At 45.7% G+C, this 21,745-nt stretch overlaps 1 protein-coding gene across 1 annotated transcript in view; it reads left to right on the forward strand.

The window, feature by feature from the left end:
• The window catches only part of LOC148143937 (uncharacterized), a 148,636-nt gene extending 134,239 nt beyond the window's left edge, over positions 1-14,397 (forward strand). Inside the window, exons 4-5 of the mRNA XM_087975285.1 lie at positions 12,764-13,556; positions 14,312-14,397. Coding sequence (XP_087831411.1) covers positions 12,764-13,556; positions 14,312-14,397 — 879 coding nt within the window. The remainder of the gene's footprint in view (positions 1-12,763; positions 13,557-14,311) is intronic.
• The last annotated feature ends 7,348 nt before the right edge of the window (positions 14,398-21,745 follow it).

Genomic DNA, 21,745 nt, shown 5'->3' on the forward strand with positions numbered 1-21,745 from the left:
AAACCGACCCGCCGTAGCACAACCCACCCATACTCCTACATTTACCCCTTACCTAACACTACGGGCAATTTAGCATAGCCAATTCACCTGACCTGCACATCTTTGGACTGTGGGAGGAAACCAGAGCACCCGGAGGAAACCCACGCAGACACAGGGAGAACGTGCAAACTCCACACAGTCAGTCGCCTGAGACGGGAATTGAACCCGGGTGTCTGGCGCTGTGAGGCAGCAGTGCTAACCACTGTGCCACCGTGCCGCCCATAAGATGTTGTGAAACTTGAAAGGGTTCAGAAAAGATTTATAAGGATGTTGCCAGGGTTGGAGGATTTGAGTTATAGGGAGAGGCTGAACAGGCTGGGGCTGTTTTCCCTGGAGCGTCGGAGGCTGAGGGGTGACCTTATAGAGGTTTACAAAATTATGAGGGGCATGGATACGATAAATAGACAAAGTCTTTTCCCTGGGATCGGGGAGTCCAGAACTAGAGGGCATTCCTTTTGGGTGAGGGGAAAGATATAAAAGAGACCTGAGGGGCAACTTTTTCACGCAGAGGGTGGTACGTGTATGGAATAAGCTGCCAGAGGATGTCGTGGAGGCTGGTACAATTGTAACATTTAAGAGGCATTTGGATGGGTATATGAATAGGAAGGGTTTGGAGGGATATGGGCTGGGTGCTGGCAGGTGGGATTAGATTGGGTTGGGATGTCTGGTCGGCGGAGACGGATTGGACTGAAGGGTCTGTTTCCATGCTGTACATCTCTAAGACTCTATGACTCTATTTTATAAAAAGAAGTGACAGCTCAGACAATGCATGGAAGGTGTGAGGTTCAAGTCTGTCAGTATCCCAATCTTGAGTCAGACTGGTTCTATTTCCAAAGTAGGAATTTATAAAATTATTACATGCATTGACTGCCTGCAGATTGTGCACTTTTTGAGCAAAATACAATGTATTTGCAAATATAATTCCGCAAATTCACCCTATTGACTTACATGCATGTGTGTGTGGATGTGAGAGAGAGACAGAGAGCGAGACTGTATAGTGTAGTGGAGTCACATGTAGTGTGACATCAACCCAAGGTCCATTTGAAGCCATCCTCATGGCTATTGATACCCAAGTTTGGAATCCAAGTTGAACTTAGCCTCTGCTCGGCCACCAGAAATGATTAAGCAGTTACACAACACACATTGGAGAGTGTAAGGTGGGACTTGTCTTTTGATTTGCAGAAGGTGGGAGGCTCTGGATGCTGTGATCCAGGGCAAACACATGCTGGAGGACATTTGGCTCAGAGAGATGGAGCTGAAAGCCAGGCTGCAGACCTTTGATGAAAAAGATAACCAGTCATTTTATTCCAGGAGTTGGTCATTCCTCTCCGGACAGACCCTTCTGATTGAGTCAGTGGACAGGGTCAGGAAGTGTGAGTGTGGATCAGGCAGGTAAAGGGGATCCGAGAGAAGGCTGCAAGGGAGTGGAGGAGCGAACTGGCTGGGTGCTGGGAGTATGAACAACATTGGGGAGGTGGTGGTAAGGGACAGAATAGTGACAGGGATTGTCTCCGGTCTCCGCAGTTGTTAGCAGGAGGCCAGATGACATCGGTGTCTATCTGGTGCCAGGATTCGGGACCAATGTGCTCAGGGCTGAAGATGTGGGAAATGGAGGTTACAACAGGTGTGGTCCACAAATGTCAGGAGAGAGCCTCTGCTGAGGGTGCGTGAAAAGTTAGAAGCTAACTCTGGACGGCACAGTGGCTCAGTGGTTAGTACCACTGCCTCACAGTGCCAGGGGATCATGTTTGATTCCATCCTTGGGCAACTGTCTGTGTGGACTTTGGCACGTCCTCCTCCTTGTGTCTGTGTAGGTTACCTGCAAGTGCTCTGGTTTCCTCCCACAGTCCAAAGATCTGCAGTTTCGGGTGGATTGGCCATTCTGAAGTGTGCAGATTAGAGTGGGTTAGCCATGAGGAACTGCAGGGCTGTAGGGTCAGTGGATGGGTCTGGATGGGATGCTATTTGGAATGTCAGTGTGAATTTGATGGGCCGAATGGCCTGTCAGAATTATGATTCTACTGCTTTCGCCACGTATATATTGAGAAATGATTGACACAAGTCTGCTGTGGGAAGAGTGGGAGGAGTGGGTTCCAGTTCGTGAGATATCAACACCGGTCCTGGGGAAGGTGGGATTTGGGCAGTCTCTCCCCCCCACCCTCTGCCCCCCTGTCCAATCTCTCCCCACCCACTGTCCCCGTCCATTCTCTCTCAACCCCCACCCTCTGCCCTGCATTCTCTTCCTCCCCACCTCTGCCCACCAGTCTTTCTCTTTCCCTCACCATCGGTCCCCGCAATCTTCTCCATTCCCATCACCCTCTGTTCCCCCCAGTGTTCTCATCCTCCCACCCTCTGTCCCCCTGTCAATTATCTCTTTCACCCCCTGCACTCTGCCCCTCCGTCCATTCTCTCTCCTTCTCTTCCACCCACTCCCTGTCCTTGCGGATGCCTCAAACCCTCTTCGATCGCTGTGTCAAACCCTTCTAGGAAGAGAGAAAGAGAATGGATGTTGATGACTCTACCTGGTAGACACGGCTGCATGAGAAATTACTGATCTTTAAAATTGAGAATAGCTAAAATGATATATTCAGAAATATCATGAAAGCATGTTCAACTTTATAGAAAAGCTGCAGACATCTTTCTGAAACTTGCATTCAAATATGTCCAGTTAGTCCACAGTTGAGGACAGGGTATAATTTTGGACGGCCTATTCCTAGTCTTGTGAAATTGATTCTGACTATGCAGAAATAGAACCATAGAGTTGTACAAACCCGTCGGTCCATGCTGACCAGGTACCTTAATTAATCTTGGCCCATATACCCATCCAAATGTCTTTTAAATTTTGTAATTGTACCAGCCTCCACCACTTCTTCTGGCAGCTAATTCAATACATGCACCGCCCTTTGCGTGAAAAAAGTGCCCCTCAGGTCCTTTTTATATCTTTCCCCTCTCACCCAAAATGAATGCCCTCTAGTTCTGGACTCTCCCACCCCAGCGAAAAGATCTTGTTTATTTAACCTATCAAAGCCCCTCATGATTTTATAAATCTCTATAAGGTTTTATAAACCCTCAGCATCCAACGCTGTATGAAAAACAGCCCCAGCCTATTCAGCTTCTCCCTGCAGCTGAACCCCTCCAACCTTTGCAACATATTTGTAAATCGTTTTTGAACCCTTCTAAGTTTCACAACATCATTGCTACTCATGATTAATAGGCTGTGAACAATCTATCTTATTCAGGGCATAAGATGGGGCATTTGTTGAGGGGAATTAACTTTCAAACTGTTGTTTTCTGACCCTGAGGTCCCTTTTAAATCTTTCCCTCTCAACCGAAATCTATGCCCTCTAGTTTGGGACTCCCCTACCCTGGGGAAAAGACATTCAAAAGTTGAGGAGTCACACAAAATGCAAACGCAATAAAATGTCGAGCTACAGGTTTAAAAAAATGTGGCTTCAGCTTTTTTTTAAACTCCTGTTGACATTTGACATTCGGGTACAAAATCTTGTCAACAACACCAGCATCGCCACAGACCACACTGCGCATACTCCTCGGTGTCAGTAAGTACTGCGCATGTTCAGCGGCGTTAACAAGAACTGCGCATGCCCCACGCTGTCCGTAATTACGGACCGCGACCTTCTTTTGATGGGCCAATGGGGAGCTTGGGATGACCGGAAGGAGCCTGGTTCCTTTGTCAATCAGAGCCTTGCTATTGTCTGAATACGGAAGGAGAAAGTGAGGGCTGCAGATGCTGGAGATCAGAGCTGGAAATGTGTTGCTGGAAAAGCGCAGCAGGTCAGGCAGCATCCAGGGAACAGGAGAATCGACGTTTCGGGCATAAGCCCTTCTTCAGGAAAGCCCTTCTTCTGAATACGGAAGTTTGACCATGAGCTTCTGAAGCTGCTACTGCTGTTGTTCCTCTCTGAATGAAGATTGAGCTTCACCCCAGACTGCAACTTCTTTCCTCTGTCCAACGTCTGTGAGTACGGCACTTTCTTTTCTCACCCCCTTTTCCATTTGTTTTCATTCTGGGGTTCAATTTTTGTTTTGCAGTAATTGAAAGGAAAGGGAGTGAATCCCAGCGAGGGGAGAGAGTCTGGAAAAGTTGGTCCAAGATTGTGTCTCAGTTAGCAAACACATGGCAAATGTAGTAGCACAATGTGAAGTTATCGCATTTGCTGTTTTAAAAAAAAGCAGAAAGGAGACGCATTCCTTAAATAGTGATATATTGGGATGTGAAGAAAGTGAGGACTGCATATGCTGGAGATCAGAGTCGAAAAGTGTAGGGCTGGAAAAGCATAGCAGGTTCAGGCAGCATCTGAGAAGCAGGAGATTCGATATTTCAGGCACGAGGCCTTCATCAGGAATGATGTGTTGATGTACAAACAGGCCTCAGCGTCCTTCTATACCAGCAAGCAATGAGCAAGACAAGTGGTACATTAGCAAGAGGAATTGAGTTCAGAGGTGGCGATGTCTTCCTGCAGTTGGGGGTGGGGTTCATTGAATATATTTAAGGCTGATTTCATTTGAATTTTCGACAACAAGGAAGTGGATGGTTATGGGGGGAGGCAAGAAAATGGGTTTAAGACCAGTACAGAACAGTTAGACAGTCAGACAGTGCAGAAACAGACTGTTCTGTCCAACTAGTCCATGCTGACTATGTTCTCAAACTAAACTAGTTGCACCTGCCAGTGTTTGGCCCATATCCCTCTGAACCATTCCTATTCATGTGCTGATCCAAATGCTTTTTAACCCTTTTAACTGGACTACATCCACCACTTGAACTGAGTTGAATTTATTTATTGTCACATGTACTGAGGCACTGTGAAAAGCATTGTCTTGCGATCACATAGTTAAGTCGCACAGTAAATAATAGGTGAACAGTGGCAAAAACAAAAACAAAGGTTCAGACACATCCTGAGAGTTTGAGAGTCCATTCAGTATTCTAACAATAGTAGGGTAGAAACTGTTACAAAACTGGCTGGTGCGTTTGTTCAGGCTTCTGTACCTTGTCCCCGATGGTAGAGGTTGTAGACAAACATTGCCAGAGTGGGATGGATCTTTAAGAATGCTGGCGGCTTCCCTTGACAGCAGGTCTGGTAGATGGATTCTATAGATGGGAGGTTGGCCTTTGTGATTGTCCGGGCTGAGTTCACCACTCTCTGTAACCGTCTCCAATCTTGAATGGTACAGTTGCCATACCAGGTAGTGATACATCCAAGACAGCTTGTTGTGGATGACCACTCCCAGGACCTTGACACTCTCCTCTCATTCCACCTCTGTGCTGTTAATGTGTATGGGTGCATGAGTAACATCCCACCAAAAGTCAATAACGAGTTTCTTGGTTTTGCTAGCATTGAGATCTAGTTTGTTTTCAGTGCATCATTTTTCCAGGTCTTCCACCTCCCATCTGCAGTCTGTTTTGTTGCCATCTGAGATTTGACGGACTATAGTGGTGACAGTGAACTGGTAAATGGCATTAGTCTTGTATTTGGTGACGCAGTCATGGGTATACAGTGAGTACAGTAGGGGGCTGAGTATGCACCCCTGGAGGGGTCCAGTGTTGAATGTTAGTGAGGATCAAATATTGTCCCCAGTCTTCACTGATTGTGGCCTGTGGGTCAGGAAACTGAGGATCCAGTTGCAGAGAGTGGGGCTTAGTCCGAGATCACTATGTTTAGTAATCAGTGTCGAGGGGATAATAGTGTTAAAGGCTGAACTGTAGTCAAGTAGGATTCTTACGTACCTGTTCTTGGTGTCAAGATGTTCCAGGGAGGAGGGAAGGGCAAATGATATGGCATCTGACGTGGATCCCAATTTGCCGATGGGCAAATTGGAGTGGGGCAAGAGTAGTGGGAAGGCTGGAGTTGATTAATGCCATGACCAGCTTTTCAAAGCAATTCATGACCACCGGAGTTAGGGCAACTGGGCGATAGTCATTGAGACGTGCTGCATGAGTCTTCTGAGGCACAGGGATGATGTTGGCCCTCTTGAAACAGGCAGGGACAGTGGCCTGCTGCAGGGAGAGGTTGAAGGTGTGCGAGAAGACTTCTGTCAGTTGGTCTGCACATGCTCTGAGTGCACAGCCTGGTCCTACGTCTGATCCCATCGCTTTCCTTGGATTCACACGAAGGAAAACTGATCTGACCTCTGGACTTTCTCTGGACATTCATTCCACACACAAACTACTCTCTTAAAAAAGGGTGCTTCGGATGTGTTTTTAAAATCTTTCTCCTCTCGCCTTAAAAATGTGCTCCCTAATCTTGAAGCTCACATCTGAGCGAAAGGACATCTCTATCCTTCGTGATTTTATAATCCTCTGTGAGGTCACCTCTATGCTCCAGTGAAAAAAAATCCCAGTTTATCGACCTAGATGTAGGTAGATTAATATCCAGTCATGATCTGTTGAATGCTGGTGCAGGCTTGAAAGACCAAATGGCCTACTCCTGCTCCCAAGTTTCTCTCACTGTGTCCAGAACAGCAAGAGCCTATAAGACACAGGAGCAGAAATTAGGCCAATCAGTCCACTGGGTCTGCTCCACCATTCAATTATGGCTGATAAATTTCTCAACCCCATTCTCCAGCTTTCTCCCCTTGATACTCAAGAACCTATCATCTGTTTCAGTCTTAAATATACTCAGTGACTTGGCTACCGCAGCTTTCTGTGGCAGTAAATTTCATAGATTCGCCACTGTCTGGCTGAAGAAGTTTCTCCTTATCTCTGTTCGAAAAGATCTTCCGTTTACTCGAAGGCTGTGTCCTCAAGTCCCCATCTCTCCTATCACTGAAAACATCTCCCCCAACATGCACTCTGTCCAAGCCATTCAGCATTCTTATGTTTTGATTAAATCCCCCCTGAGTGTAGGCCTGTTAATCAGCATGAACCAGACTTTTCAGGATGAGGCAGAGCAGGGATTAGGTTCAGTAAAATGAGAATAAAAGGAGTGTGTGTGGGGTGGAGATTTTCAGCTTTTAGGGAATAAGAGAGGAAAGAGAATTTGCTATAAATTATAATCGATTGGATGGGATAATGGACCGAGGATTGGCAGATGGAGTTTAATTTAGACGAACGTGAGGTGTTGCATTTTAGGAAAGCAATCCAGGACTTAACCATTTAATGGGGAATGTTGCTAGTGAGGGTGAGAATAGGTGGACAGGGCAGATGAATGCGTGGCTGAGGAACTGGTGCATGGGAGAAAGGATCCAAAAATGTGACTATTGGAATCTCTTCTGGGGTAGAAAAGACCTGTACAAGAAGGATGGATCGCACCCGAATTGGAAGGGGACTAATATATTGCTGGGAGATTTGCGAGAGCTGTTCAGGAGGATTTAAACTAGTAAGGTAGGGGTGGGTGGGGGGCAGGGATTGCTGGGACCCAGAGAAATAGTGAGGAAAGAGATCAGTCTGTGACTGGTCCAGTTGGGAAAGGGACTGAGTTAAACAATCAGAGCAGGAAGTAACAAAGCAGATAACAAGGTAGGACTGGTAAATTAAACTGCATTTATTTCAATTGCAAGAGGCCAAACAGGGAAGGCAGATGATGGTTAGGAACTTGGGACTGAGATATTATGGCAGTTACAGAAACATGGCTCAAGGATGGACAGCACTGGCAGCTTAATGTTCTAGAACACACATGGTATTGGAAGGATAGAAAGGGGGGCAGGAGAGGAGGGAGAGTGGCTTTTATGATAAGGGATATATTACTGTGCTTAGGGAGGATATTCCTGGGAATACATGCAGGAAGCTTATTTGGGTGGAACTGAGAAATAAGAAAAGGGATGATCACCTTATTGGGACTTTATTACAGACTTCCTAATAGTCAGAGGGAAATTGAGAAAAAAATTGTAAGGAGATTTCAGTTATCTGTAATAATAATAGGGTGGTTATGGTCAGGGATTTTAACTTTCCCAACATAGACTGGGACTGCCATAGTGTTTAAAGGCAGTACAAAGGCAGTTGGAGTACACTTAAGAGTAAACTCAGGAGGGCAAAAAGGGAACATGAGATAGCCTCGACAAGTAGAGCTAAGGAGGAATTTAAATGTGTACAAGAAAATTTTCTGATTCAGTAAGTGGATGTTCTGACTAGTGAGGGTGCAAACCGTGACCTACTCTTGGGAAATAAGGCAGGGCAGGTGACTGAGCTGTCAGTGGAGGAGCACTTTGGGGCCAGTGACCATAATTCTATGAGCTATAAAAGAGTGAAGATAAAGTATAGACCAGATCTAAATTGAGGATGGCTAACTTGGTATTAGGCAAGATCTTCCAAAAGTTAACTGGGAGCAGATGTTCGCAGGTAAAGGGATGGCTAGAAAATGGGAAGCCTTCAAAAATAAGAAGCTGAGAGTCCAGAGACAGTATATTCCTGTTAGGGTGAAAGGGGAAAAACTAGGTAAAAACAAGGACTGCAGATGCTGGAAACCAGATTCTAGATTAGATGAAGGGCTTTTGCCCTAAACATCGATTTTCCTGCTCCTCGGATGCTGACTGAACTGCTGTTTTTTCAGCACCACTCACATCTAGAACCTAGGGTGAAAGGGGAGGCTGGTAGGTGTAGTGAATGCTGAATGACTAGAGAAATTGAGCTTTTGGTTCAGAAAAAGAAGGAAGCATATGACAAGTAAAGACAGGAGAGATCGAGTGAATCCTGACAGTATAAAGGCAGTTGGAGTATACTTAACAGTAAACTCAGGAGGGCAAAAAGGGAACATGAGATAGCTTCGACAAGTAGAGTTAAGGAAAATCCAAAGGGTTTTTATAAATACATTAAGGAGAAAAGGGAACTAGGGAGAGAACAGGGCCCCTCAAAGATCAGCAAGACAGTCTATGTGTGGAGCTGCAGGAGTTGGGGGAAATAATAAACAAGTATTTTGCATCAGTGTTTACTGTAGAGAAGGACATGGAAGAAATAGAATATGTGGAAACAGATGATGATATCTTGAAAAATGTAAAAATGTCCATACTACAAAGGAGGTGGTGCTGGATGTCTTGAAATGCATGCAAGTGGATAAATCCCCAGAACCTGATCAGTTGTACCCTAGAACTCTGTGGGAAGCTAGAGAAGTGATTGCTGGGTCCCTTGCTGAGGTATTTGTACCATCGATAGTCACAAGTGAGGTGATGAAAGAATGGAGGTTGTCTTATGTGGAATCAATATTTAAGAAAGATTGCAAGGAAAAGCCAGGGAACTATCAACCAGTGAGCCTGACATTGCCGGAGGGCAAGTTGTTGGAGGGAATCCTGAGGGACAGGATTTACATGTATTTGGAAAGGCAAGGACTGATTTAGGGATAGTCAGCATGGCTTTGTGCGTGAGAAATCATGTCTCACGAACTTGATTGAATTTTTTGAAGAAGCAACAAGGAATTGACGAGGGCAGAGCAGTCAACATGATCTCCATGAACTTCAGAAAGGCATTCAACAAGGTTTCTCATGAGAGACTGGTTAGCAAGGTTAGATCTCGAGAAATACAGGGAGAACTAGCCATTTGGATACAGATCTGGCTTGAAGGTAGAAGACAGAGGGTGGTGGTGAAGGGTTGATTTTTAGACTGGAGGCCTGTGACCAGTGTTGTGCCACAAGGATTGGTGCTGGTTCAACTACTTTTCATCATTCATATGAATGATTTGGATGTGAGCATAAGAGGTATAGTTAGTAAGTTTGCAGATGACACCAATATTGGAGGTGTAGTGAACAGCAAATAAGGTTACCTCAGATGACAATGGGATCTTGATCCGATGGGCCAATGGGCTAAGGAATGGCAGATGGAGTTTAATTTAGATAAATGTGAGGTACTACATTTGGAAAAGCAAATCAGGTAAGGTCCGAAGGAGTGTTGCTGATCAAAGAAACCTTGGAGTGCAGGTTCATAGCTTCTTGACAGTAGAGTCGCAGGTAGATAGAACAGTGAGGAAGCTTTTGTGGGGGGGGGGGGGGGGGGGGGGGCGGGGGGGTGACCTTCCACACGTTTATTCTATCCATAATCCTCATGATTTTATAAACAGATAAGGTCTTTTCCCTGGGTTGTGGAGTCCAGAACTAGAGGGCATAGGTTTAGAGTGAGAGCGGAAAGATTTTAAAAGGGACCTCAGGGACAAGTGTTTCATGCAGAGGGTGGTACATGTATGGAACGAGTGTCAGAGTAAGTGATGGAGGATGGTACAATTACGGTATTTAAAAGGCATCTGGATGGGTATATGAATAGGAAGGGTTTAGAGCGATAGTGGCCAAGTCCTGGCAAATGGGACGAGATTAGGTTAGGATAACTGGTCGGCATGGACGAGTTGGACTAAAGGGTCTGTTTCCGTGCTGTACACCTCTACGACTTTACTTCAGGACTCTGAAATTGTTCATGAAAACCACTTCAGTAATCTGCCCAGTTTTAAGACTACAATATACAGGAGCAGAATGAGGCCATTTGGCCCATTGAGTATGCTCCACCAGTCGATCATGGCCGATATGTTTCTCAACCCCATTCTGTTGCCTTCTCCTCGTAACCCTTGATCCCCTTACTTATCAAAGACCTATCTATCCCTGTCTTAAATGCCCTCAATGACTTGGAATCCACAGCGCTCTGCAGCAATGAGATCCATAGATTCACCATCCTCTGGCTGCAGAAATTCCTCCTCATCCCAGTTCTGAAGGGCATTCCTTCACCCTGAGCCTGTGTCCTCTGGTCCTCGTTTCTCCTACTGGTGGAAACATCTTTCCCACATCCACTGTATCCAGTCAGATTCACACAGCACGGAAACAGATCCTTCGGTCCAACCAATCCATGTTGACCATAATCCCATACTAAACTAGTCCCACCTACATGTGCTTGGCCCAATATCCCTCTGAATATTTCTTATTCATGTACTTATCCAAATGTCATTTAAATGTTGTGACTGTAAGCGCATCTACCACTTCCTCTGGAAATTCATTCCACACGTGAAGCACTCTGTGTAAAAATGTTGCCCCTTATTTTGTTTTTAAATCTTTCTGTTCTCACCTTAAAAATATGTCCGCTAGTCTTGAAATCCCTCATTCCAGGGAAATGACTCCTGACATTCACCTTCTCTGTATCCAGCAAGATTTTATAAATCTCAAAGAAGACCTGAAATGTTAGCTTGTTCTCTCTATGTGGACGCTGCCTGACCAGCTGTGATCTACAGCATTTGTTGTTTTCAGGACGGATTCCAGCATCTGTCGCAATGCGCTCCTAAATGTTGGCTACCTCTTTCCAGATCCTTTGAGACTCAACCTTACTCAACAATCCACTGTGCAGTACAGTCAATAAAGTTCCACATTGCATCTCTTTCAGCACACACGGGCAGCATGTGGCTCAGTGGTTAGCACTGCTGCCTCACAGCACCAGGGACAAGGATTTGACTCCAGCTTCAGGTGACTGTGCAAACTCCACACAGACATTGTCCTCCCCGTGGCTGTGAGGGTTTCATCGAGATGCTCCGGTTTCCTCCCACAGTCCAAAGATGTACAGGTTAGGATGAATTGGCCATGCTAAATTGCCCCATAGTGTTCAGGGATGTGTGGGTTAGGTATATTAGTCGGAGGTAAATGGAGAGTTGTTGGGCCAAATGGCCTCATTCCGCACTGTAGGGATTCGATGTGGCAACCCCCCAGCTGTTTGCATTTCCTGTAGGGGAAGTGGGGACGGGCCGAAAGTTCAGTGTGTGTGAAGCGAAAATTAAACGTAGTGCTTTGCTTGAGCTCAAGCTGAGTGACTTGGTGGCGGACTGGAAAAGGAAGGTACGGTGTCTGTGGTTCGTGATGCTGCCTCACGGCACCAGAGAGCCAGATACAATTCCAGCCTCAGAGCCGTTGTCTGTGTGGATATTGCACATTCTCCGACTGGTGTTTGTGGCGGATTTCTTCCAGTGCACCTGTTTCTTCCCACTATCCAAAGATGTGCACGTTTGGGTGAATTAGCCATGTTAAATTGTCCATAGTGTCCAGGATGTGTAGGTTAGATGCATTAATCAGGTTTAAATGTAGAGCAATCAGAGTAGGGTAATGGTGCTTTCAATTTCATGGAATTACAAAAGAAAAAAATGTTCCACATAAAGTAGAATTGCTTGTTCTGAATTTCTACCCTGACTGACAGTGATGACTTTCATAATCTGTTTTTTCCAGTGCATTTGAAGATTTGAAGACTGAAGTTTCAAATTCAGTAGTTGAAGGGCTTATGTCCGAAACAGCAGCTCTCCTGCTCCTTGGATGCTGCCTGACCTGCTGTGTATTTCCAGCACCACACATTTTGACTGACTCTCCAGCGTCTGCAGTCCTCATTTTCATGTCAATGACAGACAGTCAATCAATCCATTGGGACTGTAACGATTTTTGACTATGATTCTGTGAGAAGGAGCAAAATTCTTTGGTTTCTGTTTCAGTACGCTTTCAGCATCAGTGGAGCTCGATGAGAGACGCTACTGTGGCAGCGCATTGCATGTGCAGCCTGTCACAATTATACAGCCTGGAAAGAGGAATTCACGGCAGGGAGGGTTTGTACATGCGTTTGTGTGCAGCTGAAGCTTTGGCCATGGAGAAACCAGAGAAATCTCGCCCCATGGAGAAACCGTGGAAGTGTGGTGACTGCGGGAAAGGCTTCAGTGTCCCATCTGCCCTGGAAATTCATCAGCGCAGTCACACCAGGGAGAGGCCGTTCTCCTGCCCAGAGTGTGGGAAGGGATTTATCCGCTCTTCCCACCTGCTGGACCACCGCCGAGTCCATACTGGGGAGAGACCATTCACCTGCCCTGAGTGCGGGAACAGCTTCACCCACTCCTCCCACTTGCTGGCGCATCAGCGTGTCCACACCGGGGAGAGGCCCTTCCCCTGCTCTGATTGTGGGAAGGCCTTCAGCAAATCCTCTGACCTGCTGAAGCACCAGCGGGTCCACACGGGGGAGCGGCCATTCAGTTGCCCCGAGTGCGGGAAGGCCTTTAGCGATTCCTCTGCCCTGCTGAGGCACCAGTGGGTCCACACAGGCAAGAAGCCGTTCCCCTGCCCTGAATGTGGGAAGGGCTTCAGCAGTTCCTCCTCCCTGCTGACACACCAGCGGGTCCACACTGGGGAGAGGCCATTTGCCTGCCCTGAGTGTGGGAAGAATTTTCCCCAGCCCTCCCAACTGCTGACCCACCGGCGGGTCCATACCGGGGAGAAGCCATTCTCCTGCTCAGTGTGCAGGAAGGGCTTTGCGGTCTCCTCTAACCTCGTGGCCCACCGGCGGGTCCACACGGCGGAAAGGCCCTTCAGCTGTCGCGAGTGCGGGAAGGCTTTCAGCAATTCCTCCCACCTGCTGAGGCATCAGCGGGTCCACACAGGGGAGAAGCCGTTCTCCTGCCCAGAGTGCGAGAAACGCTTTAACCGGTCCTCCCACCTACTGACCCACCAGCGGGTCCACATGGGAGAGTGGCCGTTCTATTGTCCTGAGTGCAGGAAGGGCTTCAGCAATTCTTCTGCTCTGCTGACTCACCAGCGGGTCCATAGAGGGGAGAGGCCATTCAGCTGCCCTGAGTGTGGCAAGAGGTTCACATTTTCCAGCAACTTGCGACGACACCAGCGGGGGCACCAGTGCTCCCAACAATCAGATACTGCCAGTGACGCTACTGTGGATTAAACCTTGTGCCCCACTCTGACAATGGGTGCAGTGGGAAAGTTAGTGGGCTTTTAAAAAAATTTCTGGACTGCACACTGCCTCGCACCCCCAAGTGCAACTCTAAAGTGGCTCGGGGCGACATGGTGGTTAGCACAACTGCCTCATAGAGCCATGGATTCGGGTTTGAATCTACTGTTTGATTCTCCCGTGTCTGCATGGGTTTCCTCCGAGTGTTCCGCTTTTGCTCCCACAATACAAAGATGTACAAGTTAGGGTGAGTTAGCCGAGCTAAATTGTCCATAGTGTTCAGGGATGTGTAAGTGTGGTGCAGTAGTCAGGGGTAAATGTCGACTGGTCAAAAGTGTGGTGCTGGAAAAGCATAGCAGGTCAGGCAGCATCTGAGGCGCAGGAGAATCGACGTTTTGGGCATAAGTCCTTCATCAGGATTCTCCTGGACTTCGGATGCTGCCTGATCAGCTGTGCTTTTCCAGCACCACATTCTTGACTCTGATCTCCAGCATCTGCAGTCCTCACTTTCTCCAAGTAAATGTAAAGTAATAGGGTTAAGAGAATAGGTCTGGGTGGGTAACTGTACGGAGGGTTGGTGTTGCCTTGTTGGTCCAAAAGGCCTGTTTACATTCTGTAGGGATTCTGTGATTCCATAAACTTTGCTTCCAGTGGGCGACATTACTCGGAGTCTGGGACTGCACGTTCCTAAGAATCCGCAGAAACCTAAGACCACAAGACCACTGGAGCAGACATGAGGTCATTCAGCCCATTGAGTCTGCTCCACCATTTGTTAGAAACAAAAAAATAATTGCGGTTGCTGGAATCCAAAGTAGGCAAGCAGGAGGCTGGGAGAACGCAGCAAGCCAGGTAGCATTAGGAGGTGAAGTTAGCATTTCGGGTATTAACCCTCCTTCAGGACTGAAGAAGGGTTCTTCCCAAAACATTGACTTCTGTATCAGAAACAATTTACCAGGATGTTGCCGGGGGTTGGAGGGTTTGAGCTGCAGGGAGAGGCTATTTGGCTGGGTGAGAGATTTAAAAGGGGCAATGTTTTCACGCAGAGGGTAGTGCATGTATGGAATGAGTTTCCAGAGAAAGTGGAGGCTGGTACAATTATACCACTGAGAAGGCATCTGGTTTCGGACATGAACAGGAAGGGTTCAGAAAGATAATGGGCCAAATACTGACAAATGGAACCAAATTAATTTAGGATGTCTTGTCAGCGTCGATGAGTTGGACCGAAGAGTCTGTTTCTGTGCTGTACATCTCTCTGTCTACTGGTCCTGATGTAAGTTTTAAAATTGAGTCCAAGTAACTTTGAATAGTTCAGTCTTGTTGAACTCACCTCTTGAAAGGTTTCAAGTGAATCCCTCCAAGTGATACTGTTTAAAAATGCCGAGTTGGACAAAATATCCCATTAAGGTCGACACAAACCCACAGCAGAAGATATCAGAAATCACACAACACCAGCTTAGAGACCAACAGGTTTATTTGAAATTACAAGCTTTAGGAGCATTGCTCCTTCTTCAATGCTGCAGCTTCATCACTTCACCGACAAAGGAGCAGTGCTCTGAAATCTTGAGTTCAAATAAACCTGTTGGACTCTAACCTGGTGCCATTTGACTTCTGACCTTGTCCAGCCCAATCCAACACCAGCACTTCCACATCAGAGTTGACTCGTGAGATCGGATTTTATTCAGTGTGATTAAGTGAGATGCTCATCTGAAAACTCAAAACTGTTGGAGAGACAAAGAGACACGAGTCAGTGCTACAGCATGGAGACAGGCCCATCGGCCCAAACTGGTCCACGCCGACCAAAATGTCCATCAACAGTAACCCCATTTCCCTGCACATGGCCACTATCCTTCTAAGCCTTTCCTACCCATGTGTTTGACCAAATGTCTTTTAAATGTTGTTAATGTACCTACTTCAACCACTTCCACTGGCAGCTCATTCCATACACAAGCCACACTCTAAAATTTTTGCCCCACATATTTTTTCAATCACTCCCCTCTGACCAGGTTTGTATGCTCTGTTTGGAGATGTAGGAGTAAAACTTCACAATAAAAGATTAATACAGCCTTTATTCATGACTCATGATTAAACACACTTTCTCTATTTACAGCTGTAATTGAGAGGCTTCTCTGAATTAGTCGACATGTTTGTAACAAGTTGTGAAACATGAAAGGATTCTGAAAAGATTTACAAAGATACTGCCAGGGTTGGAGGGTTTGAGCTGTTGCAAGAGGCTGAAATAGCCCCAGTCTATTTTCCCTGGAGGGTCAGAGGCTGGGGGGTGACCTTACAGACTGTTTCGCTGTAGAAGTGTTTCAGAAAAAAAAATCTCAAACCTTTTTCCGATTGTTGCCTTTGCCAATATCTGTTGGCCATTAGTGAAGTCCCTTAGCCCAGTCGAATCGGACCCTCTGCCTTTTACAACCCCTCTTGGGGAAAAAAAATCGAGATGACATAATCTTCTTAAAGGAGTAACATCATCACAACAGAGAGCACACAAACAGAAACATTTCTATCACAATGTTGTGCAGTTAACAGGCCAAGATAATGACTTTTCAATTTAGCCAATCAATTTAAATCCGGTCCTTTGGATACCAATATCTATTAAATTTAAATCTGATGGTTTTGATAACAGAGGACCAATCCTATTGTAAAAACTCAATATGGCATCAAGGGTATAAAAGAAGGGGACAGTTGGACAGAACCCCAGAGCTAACCCCCCATTGCTAGAGCTAAGAGTCCTCAGCACTAGAGAGAGACATCAGCTCTGACCGTCAGCTGTGAATGAGACAGCATCATTTACAAAAAAACCAGAAGAGCAGGAATTGCAGGAGGCATTCCTGACAAAAGATTCAATAGAAGGATGCTTAGAATATTCTGGAAGATGTAATCTGAGAGACTAAATTCTATTTCTTGTTGTTTTAGTGGGTCTTGTATTTACTGGAACAGCATATGACAAAAATCCTGTTTTATGTCAGAATCGTCAGTAGTTCGAAGGGATTTATTAGGTTTGTTAATAGTTTAGTTCAGTTGTTCACCATTCAAGTTGGATATGTAAATTTCTTTTTGTTGATTTTTAAATTTTCAGGGATTTATTTTTGTTTTTAAGACTAGAGCAGATGACACTACTTTTCACACTAATTTTCTGATTATAGGGCAATGTGCTCCTCTTTTGGTGTTTCGGTTTGAGATCTCAGAGGGGAGGGGATTCAGCATTCGCTTTATAACAGTATTGATGTGCCGTCCTGCTGAATGCAAAGGAGTCATTATTAATCCTAGCCTCTCACTCTGATTGTGGGTGAATCGCTTTAATTTGAATACTGACTCAGAAACTGCACAGACAACCAACTGTTGAATCATAATTTACACTTTTATTGTAGGTAGGAACCAAAATATAAAACCCCTCAAGTAAGCAAGTTCACCCTCACCCCCCAAATCTTGGCTATCACCCAAATGATGGCGGAATTTAACATTGTTTCTACCAACAGTGCCCATCTCTGGAAGTTTACAGGGGTTTGATGCAGGGTTGTTCTTCCAAGCACTGCAGGTGAAACGTTCTGGAGTTGAATTCTGGTGGAGTTCCGTCACTTTCAGATTTGTGGTGTAACGTTTCTTTAGATTCTAACACCATCTCCCCACACTTCTGGAGACCTCAGGTCTGTAGCTTACCTTCTTATCCTTGAGGGTTTTCCACCTGTTTGAAACAGCCTGTCCTGCAATTAACCCTTTTACGCCAAGGTAAAAACAATGACTGCAGATGCTGGAAACCAGAGTCGAGATTAGAGTGGTGCTGGAAAAGCACAGCAGTTCAGACAGCATTCACGGAGCAGGAAAAATTGACGTTTCGAGCAAAAGCCCTTCATCAGGAATACAGGATTCCTGATGAAGGGCTTTTGCCCGAAATGTTGATTTTCCTGCTCCTTGTATGCCCTCTACACCAAGGCCTTCCTTCTTCAAGCAGAATTAATTGTCCTTTTGTCACACAGTTATTAAACACCATTATCTCATCTGTCCAAAGAAACAGCTCATTGTTTTGCCTCCTTCTTCCCAGCGATAGTTAATGTATGTTATTTGTTGACTCCCTTGTAGCAGTTTCTCATTGGCCCTTTCGTTTCTTGGTCCAGAAAGCGTTATTGCTGACTCATGAAGTTATCAAAGTTCTGGAGTTTACAGGACCACACCACATTCCTGTCTGCCTCTTCCAGGAATAACGACTGCTCCTGAGATACTCGCAGTTCCTGACATTCCTTGGTATCCCCAAATACAATCCACATGTCAGGAAATCACTAGTGCTGCCCTGACACCAGACAGTCACTGTTGGAACAGAAGGATTATGGGAAGAAAATACAGAAATCCGAAATGCAAAGAGACTTGGGAGTTCAAGTCCAGGATTTTCTCAAAGTAAACTTGCAGGTTGAGTCAGTAGTTCGGAAGGCAAATGCAATAATGGCATTTATTTTGACAGGACTTGAATACAAAAGCAGGGATGTACTTCTGAGACTCTATAAGGCTCTGGTCAGGCCACATTTGCAGCATTGTGAGCAGTTTTGAGCCTCCTATTAGCAAGGATGTATTGGCCCAGGAGGGTGTTCAGAGGAGGTTCACGAGAATGGTCCCAGGAATGAAACGTTTAACATATGAGGAACTTTTGAGGACTCTGGGACTATATGGATTTTAGAAGGATGAGGGGGGTTACAATTGAAACCTACAGGATATTGAACGGCCTGGACAGAGTGGATGTTGGGAAGATGTTTCCATTGTTAGGACAAAGTAGGACCCGAGAGTACAGCCTTAAGAGGAAAAGGAAGACCCTTTAGTTGTGAGATAAGGAAAGCCTTCTTCAGCCAGAGAGTGGTGTATCTATGGAATTCACAGCCACAGAAGGCTGTGGAGGCCAGGTCATTGAGCAGATTTAAGATGGAGACAGAAATGTTCTTGAGTATCAAGGGGATCAAGGGTTCCGGGTTGAATGGGCTTGAGAAAGTTAACAGCCACGATTGAATGGTGGAGTTGACTCAATGGGATGAATGGCCTAATTTCAGCTCCTATGGTCTTATGATATGCTGATGTGTGGAGGGGTGATGAGTGGGCAAAGAGATGAAGAGGGAGTAGAATTAAGGGGAAGCTGGATACAGCCACAAGGGAGAAACAAATACAAGAACTGTACAATAAATGACAGAACTCTTAGGAGCACTGGCATGCAGAGGGAGCTGGAAGTGGAAACAGATGTGGGTATGATGGTCAAGAAGGCACATAGGACGCTTGCCTTTCCTGGGTGTGAGAGTTGGCAAGTTACATTACAGCTATTTATTTCAACCACATTCGGAATATTGTATGCAGTTCTGGTCACCACGCTATCAGAAGGACGTGGATGCTCTGGGAGAGGGTGCTTTAGTCGAGGGCTAATGTTGCGTAATAGGAGGAGGTGAATAAGTCTGTGTCAGTTACTCTTCACAGGGTCAGTGTGCACATGTTGCGCCGAATGGTCTTTTCCACACTAGGGATTCTATGTTACTCAGAGGTTTTTTTATTCCCCAGAGTGAAAAGAACAACAAAAGGGCACAGGTTCAAGGCAAGAGGGCAGTCTACAGGAGAAGTGGAGGGGTAGGTTTTTCACACAGAGGGGTGATGGGTGGTGGAAGGAGGCATCTTAGCAACGTTTAAGGTGTATCTTGATAGACACATGAACGCGAGATGAACAGAAGGATAGAAACCGCACATGGGCAATAAATAGCAGGTCCAAGTGAGAATTAAGAATTGGCACAGGCTTGACAGGGGTGCCTAAACCAAATAAGAATGGCTTGCGACTGTGTTGTACTGATACAGGTTTTCCCCACTATCCAAAAGTGGAGCATTCCTATGAAACCTTTCATAAGGAAAAATAGCGTAAAGCGAAGAAGCAATGAACATTAATTCATTTATATCGTATATACTCAAGTAATAGTCAAATTTTTGACTACTTTTTAAGGTTAAATTTAGGGGGTCGACTGTTACTTGGATACTACTTGAGGGGCTGAAATTCATGCCTGTCAAGATTCATACCGTATCATAAGCAGAAGCTCAACTGATGAATAAAGCAAAAAAAATTATGGTAATTCTGAAAACTGAGTGGAACATACAGACAACGGACTGGAAGACAGGAACAGAGCCGAACAACCGACAGACTGCAGAGCTGGAGTGGAACATGACGGCCATCACACTATCTCACAAACATGGGTCAGTTGTCTATGAAGAACTAGGGTCGACTTTTACATGATCAGACTACTTTTCACAACACTTGCAAGAAAAAGAAATCAAACACGTCCAATTCGCCATGCATGGAGAACAGGAAATAAAGTAAAGAATTTTTTTTTTAAAAAAAAGAGATTTCCAGCATTCATACACAACTATACATGTGCACATGTCCATTTAAATACTGGGTAGGTTGATTCTTTGGAAGATGACAATCGCAAAGAATTGAAACTCTTCAACAAAATGCTGGATTTGGTAGAATGATTAATTCGTACCCCCACTCCCCTCCCTCCATCACATCACTGGGCAAGACAAAACCCCAGGATCTAAATAACATACCTACACACACACACACACACAATCCTACCCATTTTACGTGCAATTACCTCAAATCACATTTATAAAACATAACCATACAGGTTTACACAGGCTCTCGTACACAATATTGCCTGTGACCTTCTACAGCGCTGTAAAGTGCTGCAAATCCCATGATGACAGTATTTCATATCTAATGTGTTAAATAACATTGTATATTTTATATAAAAAAGATATCTATACATTATACACAATTTAACATCGGAACAGTTCAGTCAGATGGTACAGCCTGCCCTCCTACATGGATTATAGAAGGTGTATGGAGGATTAGATAGTGATTCTAATAGAAATTATGTTTGTTTTAGGAATGGGAGTGATTTGGCTCCAGGCTAATGGCGATCCGCCTTATCCCCCGGGTTCCCCCTCAGCCCAGCCCGGTACCTGGTAGAGTGAAGCCGCGGGTAGCTCCAGGCTCACGGTCCAGCACAGCACCGAGTGCAGCCTCTCCTCCAGCTTGTGTTCCGCCGGACTTTACCCCCCGCCGCCGCTCCTCCACCTCATGCCGCCGAAGAAGCCGCGGGCGCCGGCTCTCTCTCCTCCACCGCCGACATTTTTAATTTGTTTTCTCGTTCACCCGGTAACCGTCACCTCCCCCTTCCCGGGCCCCGGGAATTAGACACAAATAAACAATAAACCCCACCGGGGACTGTCTCCTTTTCTTCACAAGTTTTGTTTGAAAAGTTCCGGCTTTAATTTGAAATGTATTTTAAAGGTATTTTCTGAGGTAAACGGTGCCTGTCTGCCCCCTCCCTCCGTCAGAAACCGCCCGCTGAGTCGATGAGAAAACCGCAGCCTCGCGCCGCCATCTTTGTTTTTCTTCTTCCCGTCTCCTCCTTCAGTGACGCGCGTCATCCGCGCCCCGCCCAATCAGAGCGCACCTTACTCCACCTGACCAATGGCGACCGGTGCCGGTTGTTACTGACAGAGTTTGTGTCCAATTGCCAATTTGGGATAAAAAAGGCGGGAGTTACAATTTTTTTCCCCTGTGACTGCACATCTCATTCCTTTTGCTGGTCTCTTCCGCAGGGGAGGGGGAATCCCAAACTAGAGGGCACAGGTTTAGGGTGAGAGGGGAAAGATTTAAAAGGAACCCAAGGACTAAAAAAAAAAGTGTGAAAGTTAATTCGCCTCAAGAAAAGCCCCTTCTTACGACCTGAACTAAATAGATTGTTCACAGCCTATTACTCACTCAACAAGAAGGATGTTGTGAAACTTAAAAGAGTTCAGAAATTATTTATAAGAATGTTGCTAGGGTTGGAGGGTTTGAGCTACAGGGAGAGGCTGAATTGGCTGGGGATATTTTCCTTGGAGCATTGGAGGCTGAGGGGTGACCTTATGGAGGTTTATAAGATCTTGACAGGAATGGATATGAGAAAAAGATAAGGTTTTCCCTGGGGCGGGGGAGTCCAGTACAAGAGGGCATTAGTTTTTGGGTGAAAGGGGCAAGATTTAAAACGGCCCCAAGGGGCAACTTTTTCAAAT

This window comes from Chiloscyllium plagiosum, unplaced genomic scaffold (genome assembly GCF_037043375.1).
Source record: "Chiloscyllium plagiosum isolate Xiang-an unplaced genomic scaffold, Cpla_swu_hap1 HiC_scaffold_27, whole genome shotgun sequence".
Classification (NCBI taxonomy): domain Eukaryota; kingdom Metazoa; phylum Chordata; class Chondrichthyes; order Orectolobiformes; family Hemiscylliidae; genus Chiloscyllium; species Chiloscyllium plagiosum.